Below are 10,246 nucleotides of genomic sequence, written 5' to 3' on the forward strand. Positions count from 1 at the left end.
CAGGCCAGCTCTCTGCTATGGCCCGGGAGTGCAGTGGAGGATGTCCCAAGTGCTTGGGCCCTGCACCCGCATGGGAGACCAGGAGAAGTACCTGGCTCCTGGCTTCGGATCAGTGCAGTGTGCCGGCTGCAGCGGCCACTTGGGGGGTAAACCAATGGAAAAAGGAAGACCTTTCTCTCTGTCTCTCTCACTGTCCACTCTGCCTGTCAAAAAAAGAATAAATGACCACGATTTTGAAAGTGCTTTGCTTATACCTAGTGGCCAACAAGCAGCAGCAAGCCTGCACTAAACTCCAAGACACTCGCACTCTCATGTAAAGGGCTCACAATCCACCAAAGAGAGACTGAGTTGCGACATGTGAATCTCAAACCGAAGATGACACAAGTGCCACGGAAGCGAGCCAGAAGAAACTCACTTTGGAGAGTCTGGAGGAGAGGAGGTGGAGCAGAGTTTTGAAGGGTGACCACTCCCTGGGAAATGTTTGTATTTTAAACCACTCTCAGAGGTGTGCTCTGGAGTTTGCCCAGCACTCACATATTTCCCAGGGACTGGACAAATTCACAGCTTCAGACAAATCCTCTTGTGGTTTAATTTCCCATCTCTGAGCTTGGGGACCCTTGAGATGTTCCTTTCAAGAAAACTTAACTCTCTGGGACTTGATGTGATGTCAGCTGGGAATTTTGCTTTTGTTCTGCCAAAGTGAACTCCAGTTTGTTCTAAATTGAAAAGGACATGCAGATATGCATGCTCCTGTCCCGAGTTCCTACGAAAAGGTTAACAAATATACATGTCAACATCACCATCCCCTGCTGCTACCTGGTAAATCGTCCAACCCAGGGAAGTAAGAAGTAAGTAGCGTTATTCCAGTCTTACAGATAAGGAAGTCAGCTGAGACTTACTCATAGTCACTTGCTCAAAGGCTCAGTGGCCCTGGAAACACTGACAGGGAGGTCCTCTGAAGATAAACACCATTACCACACCACTGACACTTCACATTGAAGGACAGGCAAAGATTGACTGAGTTAGAGCAACACTCTTCATCAATAAAGGTCATGCTACCACATAAAGCCTTTCACGGGCTGTCTCCATCAGCTCTTCACGTACCTCAAATCTCACTCTGCTCACTACTATAGATGACCACACTCCGGATGACTAGTCAGTGGCCTCAACGCACCACTTATGCTACCTCCTTCCCACTGTCAGCACCGTAATCCTTCCTAGGCTGTATTCTTCCAAGTCTAACTCACATTTCTACCTCCTATTTCAGGAAGTCCCACGACCTTCCACACCCAGAGTGCACACCATCATCCAACAGGTTGCCTGGGTCTTATAACTCCATAGAGAGCCAAATTTTGTTTCCCATGTATACTTCTAGTATCATTAGTCTGAAACCTCCTTGAAGGTATAGATGAGAACAGATCTCTTCCCTTAGAGTGGAAAGGGATACAATATATTCTCTATAAAAACCTGTTGGGGCCAGAGCTGTGGCACAGCTGTTTCAAATGTCTCTCTGGCTCTCCCTCTCTCTCTGTAACTCTTTAAGTAAATAAATCTCCTTTACTTTTATTATTTTATTTATTTCTTTATTTATTTTTAATTTCTATTTAATGAATATAATTTCCAAAGTACAGCTTATGGATTATTTATTTATTTATTAAGATTTATTTATTTGAAAGGCAGAGTTATGGAGAGAGAAAAAAAGACAGAGAAATCTTCTATACACTGGTTCACTCCCCAAATGGCCACAATGACCAGGGCTGTGTCAGGTCAAAGCCAGGAGCCAGGAGCTTCTTCCAGGTCTCCCACATGGGTAGCAGGGGCCCAACTATTTGGGCTATTTCCCACTGCTTACTCAAGCACACTAGCAGGGAGCTGGATCCAAAGTGAAGCAGCCAGGACTCAAAACGGTGCCTATATGGTGCCTGTCTCTCTGGCGGTGGCTTAGCTCACTGTATGTCAGTGCCAGCTCTTCCCTGTCATCGTTTTTAAAATTAATTCACAGGCTTAATGCATTTTATATTAAATTTTAGTTAGACTTTTTTTTTTTTTTTTTTAAGAAATAAACAAGATTATTCTGGGGTAGGTATTTGACACTGTGGTTAAAACGCTGCTTGGGAAACCCACATTCCATATGGGGTGCCTGGGCTCTAGTCCTGGCTCCACTTTCCATTCTAGCTCCCTATTAATGCACACCCTGGGGGGCAACAAGTGAAGGCCCACCCAGACAGAGTTTTAGGCTCCTGGCTTCAGACTGGCCCAGCTCCAGCTGTTGGAGGCATCTGAGGCATGAACCAACAACAGATGAAGGGTTTCTCTCTGTCTCTTGCTCAGCTGGTCTCTCTGCCTTTCAAGTAAAAGGAAAATAAATAAAAATGCTAAAAAGGAGACTAAAGTAGAGGAATCAATACCAGATTTCAAGACGTTTCATATAGCTGTTGTTAAGACTTGGTGGGTCACTGGGACACAAGGAGTTAATTTCATACCTGTCAAACTGAGCCCCCATTAACAACGATCCTGAAGCTGGTATTTTATGGCCCAAGATTCTGCTGGCTTTGGCTCTTAGAGCTGTCCACTTGCCCTGCACATACCAAACAGACAAGCTCATACACTGTAAGCCAGCAGTGTTCTGGCTGCTCAAACCCACCTTATCGCTGTGGACATGAGTCTCTGCACGTCCGCATGGCCCCATCCCAACAAACAGCATAGACAGGCTATTGCCCACCGTCTGGGAGCCGAATCACTTCTCAGACCCCCTGCCCTTTATCCAGTTGGACTGAACTTCAGTTTCCTCTCACCATGCTCCTTCTACCATGCTGTCCTGTCTTCAATAAAAAATCTTTTCTGTCTGTAAATGGCTGCCTCCTCACCTTCTTAGAACCCTGAAAAATCCCAAGCCCAATAGCTACAGTTACCAACATTCCATGGAATTGGCAAAGGGATAGATTCTTGGAACAACAGACCATAATAGAAAACCCAGAAGTAGACCCACACAAATATGCTCAAATGATTTTTGACACCGTCTGAAAAGTGACTCCATGGAAGAAGGATGGCCTTGTTAACAAATGACGCTAAAAATAACCAGGCAGTGATAGGTTTAAGAAAAAAAAAAAAAAAGAAATTCAACTTTAAGTTTTATATCTTGCATAAAGTTTAACTCAGGGGCAAGCATTCGGGTGCAGCAGTGAAGATATTGCTTGGGACCTCTGTGTTCCATATCCGTGTGCCGGGGTTTGAGGTAGGCTCCACTTCCGGTTCCAGCTTCCAGCCAATATGTACCCTAGAGAGCAGCAGATGATGGTTTCAAGTGGTTCGGTCTCCACCACCCATGTGGGAAACCCAGATTAAGTTCTAGGATCCTGGCTTTATCCTGCCCCAGGCTGCCTGTTCTGGAAGATCAATCTGTCAAATAAGATGAAAATTAATAAAAATATTAAAATAAAAATGAAAAAACTCAAAGCAGATCATGGGCTTACAAAAATATTAGATGTAAAGCTATTAAAAAAAAAACCCAACAAACAAATCTTTGGGTTAGGCAGAGTTCTTAGATGAAAAAAAAAGTACAATTAGGGACTGGCACTGTGGCACAGCGGGTTAACACCCTGGCATCCCATATGGGCACCGGTTCTAGTCCCGGCTGCCTCTCTTCCAATCCAGCTCTCTGCTATGGCCTGGGATAGCAGTAGAAGATGGCCCAAGTCCTTGGGCCCCTGCACCCACGTGGGAGACCTGGAGGAAGCTCCTGGCTCCTGGCTTCAGATCGGCGCAGCTCTGGCCTTTGCAGCTATCTGGGGAGTGAACCAGCGGATGGAAGACCTCTCTCTCTGTCTACCTCTCTCTGTAACTCTGTCATTCAAATAAATAAAATAAATCTTTATTTTAAAAAAAGTACAATTAAAGGAAAATATTGGTAAATGACACTTCATCCAACTTAAAGGTTTTTGTTGTAGAAAAGCCCTGTTGAGACAGGTGTTGGGGCATAGTGAGCCGGTTAGGCCATTGCTTGGGACAACCATGTCCCATATCGAAGTGCTGGCTAGTCCTTGCTACTAGACTTCTGATTCAACTTCCTGCCAGTGCACATCCTGAGAGGCAGCAGATGATGGCTTGAATACTTGGGTCCCTGTCACCCAGGTAGGAGACCTGCTTGGAGTTTCCAGTTCTTGGCTTTAACCTGGCCCAGCCTTGCTCTTGTGGGCATTTGGGTAGCGAACCGGGGGATGGATGCTGAACCAGCTGTCTGTCACTCTTTTAAATAAACATTGAAAAAAGAACTACAACCAAAAAAATTATTAAAAACAAATGGTTAAAGAAATTATACTGCATTCACACCACACTTAACAACATAAAAGAATGAACTATTGGGGCTAGCATTGTGGCATAATGGGTTAAGCTGCCACCTGTGATGCCAGCATACCCTATGGGCTCCAGTTCTAGTCCCAGATGCTCCACTTCTGACCCAGCTCCTTGCCAAGGCACCTGGGAAAACAGTGGAAGAGGGCCTACATAACTGGGATCTTGCTACCCTGTGTGGGAGACCCAGATGGAGTACCAGGCTCCTGGCTTTGGCCTGGCCCAGCAGTGGCTGTTGCAGCCATTTGGGGAGTGAATCAGCAGATGAAAGATCTCCCCCTCTCTCTATAACTCTGCCTTTCAAATAAATAAATTAAAAAAATAAAATGTTAATTATTCTTGACAATGAAGTGCATGGCAGGTATTCAGAATGTGGCACTGCTGGTCTTTGGTGAAAGATTAAATGTGGGATAAAATGTGTCCAGAAGTCAAAGACAGTATCTGAGTTGCTCATTTGAGCAAGTGGGTAGTTAGTGGTTTCATTTGCTGAGCAGCCATTCAGTAAAGAGTAGAAGAGAGTTTGGGTGTGGCCAAGTTTGTGTTGACTGGGAAACATTCAAATACCTAAGTCTAGTTAACTATTGGATATGCTAGAATGGAGCTGAGAACAAAACTCTGATATGGACATTTAATTTGATAATGACCAGCATGTAAATGATAATTTGCCAGGAGAATGCACAAGATGGCCAAGGACAATAAGTCACAGTGACTACAAAGGAGTTTCTACCTTTAAGGACCAGGTAAAAGGTCAGTGTCACAAAGGATATTCAGAAAAGGAAAACAATTAGGCAAAAATGCTCTCTGTCAAAACAAGAGTCGTGGCACAGGGAGCTAAGCTGCCTCCCGCTAAGCTGCCTCCCTCAATGCCAGCAACCCATTAAAGTGTCGAATCAAATGCTGGCTGTTTCACCTCTGATCCAGAACCCTGCAAAAGTGCCCGGGAAAGCAGCTTAGGATGGCCCAACTTCTGACACTCATGTGGGAGACCTGGATGGAGCTCCAGTCTCCTGGCTTTGGCCTGGATCAGCCCCGGGCACTTGCCATTTGGTGAGTGAACCAGTGGATGGAAGATCAGTCTCCTCCCCCCCCCCCTTCCTCCTATCACTCTGCCTTTCAAATAAATAAATAAATCTAAAAAAAAAAAGAATGGTGTGTCAGAAGAAAAAGTGGAGACTATGACCAAGCTCTGAAGAGATTAATTAAGGGGAGGACTGGAAACTCATCCTCTGAATTTAGTGGCCTGGGGTGGAGGTCACATGTCGTCATGAGACATGCTTTGGCAAAAGGACAAAGCAAGCTTTGGACTGGAGTAGATGGAAGACAAAGGTGGAAGAAGGGCAGGTTATCAACAACTGTTAACTTTAGCCCTGAAGAATAGGACAAAGCCTGAAGAGGAGTTGTTGTGTTACTAAGAATTCTGTTCAAAGAATTATGCTTAAATGGTACCGTAAAGGAGGCAGAAGGGAAACCAAGATTCAGGACAGAACGGTAACAAACAGTTGAATAGGAAAGAAAACACGATGCAAAGTACAAGGAGCAGAGTCATCTAAGATAGAAGAGAAGAAAAAAGAAAATAGTATTTGTAAGAAAAGGGGGCCAGCTTTGCGGTTAAGCTGCCACCTGTGATGGCTAGCATCTCATATGAGTCCTGGCTGCTCCACTTCCAATCCAGCTCCCTGCTAATGGTCTGTGGGAGCAGCAGAAGATGGCCTAAGTTCCTGGGCCTCTGCCATGAACGTGGGAAACCCAGATGGAGTTCTGGGCTCCTGGCTTTGGCTCAGCTCTGCTGTGTCCTGCCTTTGCAGCCATTTGGGGAGTGAACCAGTGGATGGAAGATTGCTTGATTCATTCTCCCTTTTAAATAAATAAATATTTTTATTAAAAAGTGGGGGGGGCATCTTTTGCATTCTGAGAATAGGGGGAAAGGAAAGGAACCATGCAGAAATGGGTAGGTTTGGAAATATGGTCACAGTATATACAGATAGCTGCTCCTGGACCACTTCCAGGGACGTTTTGAAGAGAAGGCGAAGTCATCTGCTAAGAATAAAGGGCTTGATTAATATTTATTCTCGCAGCAAGCTTAGTTCCCGAGGTACAGATACTGACTAAATTTATTTAATAAATAACAGTTAATCACTGTCTTCTCAATGCAGCTGTTCATTAGAATCAATATACAACTTTCTTCAAATTAGCCACTAGGGGGCAGAGAGGCTGCCGAGCTTGTCCTCTATTTTAGCCCAGTGAAGCTAACAGAAAACTGTGGTCCAGTAGTTAAAAATATATTTCATCGCAAGAAAATCCTGTTTAGGTTTTGCACAGATGTACATGTGTGAGCTCATGCCTGCCTACACACACACACACACAGACGGGAGCACGACAGAAGGAGGTCTCCACTGCAGCTCTGTCGTGATACCCTAGGGGCTACGCTCAACATTGTCCATTTTTTTTGAATTCCTCCAGGACACAAAGAAAACACCCAACAGATCTTGTATACTTCTTTATGACTAATCAGTAAGAAAAGGATGATGAAAAACTTCCGAAAAATGAACTCCTGGCATGTATCATATCTTCTTCCAAATTATTTTTAATTTATACCCACCCCCCTTTCCAAATTAAATAAGGCTGGGTTTTAATTTTTATTTGAAAGGGAAAGAGACTGATAGACCCACACAGATATCTTCCATCTGCTGGCTCATTCCTCCAATGCCTACAACAGCCAGGGCTATGCCCAGGATGAGCCAGGATCCCAGAACTCAATCAGCCCAGTTCTCACACGTGGGTGGCAGGGATTACAGTCCTTCAGCCATCAGCTGCTGCCTCTCAAGGTGTGCATTTATCAGGAATCTCGAATCTCAGGAGGAGCTGAGACTCAACCCCAGGCATCCCGATCTGGGATGTGGGTTTCCCAAGCAGCATCTTAACCGCTGTGCTAAATGCCTGCCCCAAGAGGTAGGTTTTGAAAAAACAGTTTTAAATAATGGTATCTCATAAGCTACTTTTGTCCCCTGATCTCTGATGCTTGATGCATCCTTACAGTAGAGATTTAACACCCTACAATACCACATGCCTATGTGTGTAAGTGAAGAGTAGCTATTCTGAAGTATGTGTCTAGCAACAGAGCTAGGATACTTTGTCCCGAGTTTGGTTCCTGGACCCCTAGCAATCTGAGGAAACTGGCAGAGTTCTAAGTTACAACAGGGTGCAGAAATTCTCAACACCCCAAAGGAAAAGCAGATGTAAAAAAGGCCGATGGTTCCCTGGAAGTTTAGGGCTACACAGATTGGGTCAAATTCAAGCAGGGGAACTCAATTTCTACAGCAGGAAAGGCTTCCAGTGATTCCAGTGAAACACATCACATTCTAGCCAAAGGAAAGCTGTTGTGAGCCTGGTCAGGAGCCTGACCGGCTGCACCAGCACAGAAGGCAGGTGACAGAAAGGCTGAGGCACGCCATCTAGGGCGAGTCAAGTGGGTTAGACGGCTGCAAAGGGGGCCTGACCCCAAAGTCTCCAAACTTGGTTATTTTGAGCTAACTGTTGTTTGTGAACACAAATACCCATGAAATGGGTCATAAAGGCAGTCTGAGTGATAGCACCGAAGCAGTCATCAATCAAATGTAGATACAATGTCAACCTGCTTGTTTGCAAATGGTTTTAAAAACAAAGTTTCAAGGTTCCTTAGGGTAGTGTTCTAATTTGAAGAGTCACATTTCTTTCCTTTTTTTTTTTGGGGGGGGGGGGAGGCAGGATGCTATTCCACTAGTTGGTATGGTATATCTGAAAGCTCTGTAGGACAAAGTATTTTTTAAAATATTTACATAAATGTTAATAGCAAAGGACTTGTTCCTTAACCCTAATTAAAACTCAATTTTCTGAGTAAACTGATAAAACCCTAAGAAGGAAAAAAGTTTCTCTTAGTGATTATAATACTTTGCTTCACACTGACACCCCAAAATGAGCTTTATAAAATGGTGACACACATTTCACTGCCTCATCCCCACTATGTCAAATCTGTGTCCACTTTCAAATGTCATGTGCTAAATCTTTAGATTTTTTTCCCAACGAATGATCTAAGAGCTTGATTTCATTGACACACACATTTGCACTCCCCAACAACAACACTTCCTTTGAAAAACAGAATGTCACTTCCTCAGTCCAGAGGCCAGCAGTCCCTCGGTTCAGAACTGGGGAGCCAAGACAGGAAACTCTGGTAAGCTCCTGCCCCCCGCCCCCCGCCCCCAGCCACGGGTGCAGCTGACAGAGGGCAGGGTCTGTTCAGAGCTCCCTTGAAGCACTGCAGCTGGAAGGCGAGGCGCCCTTCCAGGCTGTGGGAGTGATTCCTGAGCCCAGCACGCACGTCGGTGCAACAAGGACACAGCCTGGGATGCGAGCAGGGAGAAGATGGGAGACCTTGACACCGTTCTCTGGCAGCCTTCCTTCCGTTTTCCAAACTCCTTGCGACTACCCTGAGGCTGACTGCAGCCGAATCTCAGGACCTGGCACCATCTTGTACTTTGACCTCACCAGACAAGGCACCCTCTGGCTAGGGGGAGAAAACCCCAAACTCCTCGCGTCTCAGCTCCCGACTGTTCCACCTGGCCCGGTGCTGCAGGCTTCTCCCCTGGAGGGGAGTGGCTGCCCCGCGGTCTCAGTAAACAGCGCCGGTTAGCACCACCTGGCAACCGAAACCCTGATCTCCCCGACCCCAGACGCCCAAGGGCGGCACCTCAGCCAACCCGGGCCAGCTATTAGCGGACCAAACTGCAGTGTCACCATGGGGGCGGGGAGGGGGGACGGAGGGGAAGGCGAGAGACACACAGAATAAAGGCAAAGAGGGGACAAACAAATGAGTCACTTAGCACACGAGCTGCACATGCCGCTGACGCCGCCCGTGATGCGGCGCCCGGGGACGGAGAGGAAGCCGCGGCCACCGGGAGGGGCCGGCAGAGAAAGGGCAGGGGAGAGGGCTCGAGGCGCCCGGTCCTTTGTGGGGCCCGCGCCCCCTCGCCGCGGGCTGAAGCCGCTCCGGGTTGGCGAGGGCGCCCCGGGCGCGGGAATCAACTCTCACGGTCTCCGAAAACAATCAATACAAACTTCCACACCGGATTTAGTTCACACCGAGGCCGGCCGGGGAGGAGGCGCGGCCGCCGCGCCCGCCGAGCCGCCGCCTCACCCCGCTGGCCCGGCCCGCCCCGCCCCTCCGCGGCGCACCTGTGACAGGTGTGCAGGTGCCCCACGCGCCGCCGAGCCGCGGGGCGCGCCCGCCGCTCCTCGCCCCCCAGACGGCGCGGGGACCCGCCCTGCCCGTCGGCGCCGCCCCTCCGGAGCCCTCAGCCCCTCGCAGGCCCCGGGGCGCCCCGGAGCTGCCGCGCCCGCTAGCCGCCCGCCCGCACTCACATAGCGCCTCAACTTCTTCTCGGGGGGCGATTTCCTCAGCCAGCCGGTGCACACCACGTCGCCGCCGCCGCCGCTCATGCTGCCGGCCGCCTGGAGCCCGCCGCCGGGACGCGGCGACAAGGGCGCGGGCGCGGGCTGCGGGGTCAGCCGGCCGGCGGTGCGCAGCTCGGGAGCGGAGGGGAGGGGCTGGCGGCCCGCGGCCACGGGCGAGCGTGAGGACAAGGCGGCGCGGCCCGCCTGCGGCGCGCGCCCGAAGCCCCGCGCGCGCCCTCGCGCACTCCCGGCCGCGGCGGGGCGCCCCAGCAGGAAGGCCGGAGCGTTGGCCACGCCCACTGCCCGCCGCGCCCCCCGCAGGGCGGCCTCGCCGGACGCCGCGGACGCCCGGCAGCTCCGGGCTCGGGCGGCCGGAGGTCCGCGAGCGCGCGGAGAGCCGTGGGGCCGCGCCCCCTGGAGTCCTGCTTCCCGCCCCCCCCCCCAAGCCTCGGGCAGCGGGCGGGGGAGG

General features: G+C 49.1%; 1 protein-coding gene across 2 annotated transcripts in view; it reads right to left on the reverse strand.

The window, feature by feature from the left end:
• GAB2 (GRB2 associated binding protein 2) overlaps nt 1–9,834 on the reverse strand; it is a 193,231-nt gene extending 183,397 nt beyond the window's left edge. For both annotated transcript variants that reach the window (XR_009866390.1, XM_062196775.1), the window contains exon 1: nt 9,745–9,834. Coding sequence is in view for 1 of the 2 variants with exons in the window: in XM_062196775.1 (XP_062052759.1) it covers nt 9,745–9,822 (78 nt within the window). In the remaining variant the exon portion in view is untranslated. The remainder of the gene's footprint in view (nt 1–9,744) is intronic.
• Between the last annotated feature and the right edge of the window lie 412 nt (nt 9,835–10,246).

Source organism: Lepus europaeus, chromosome 7 (assembly GCF_033115175.1).
Source record: "Lepus europaeus isolate LE1 chromosome 7, mLepTim1.pri, whole genome shotgun sequence".
Classification (NCBI taxonomy): Eukaryota; Metazoa; Chordata; class Mammalia; order Lagomorpha; family Leporidae; genus Lepus; species Lepus europaeus.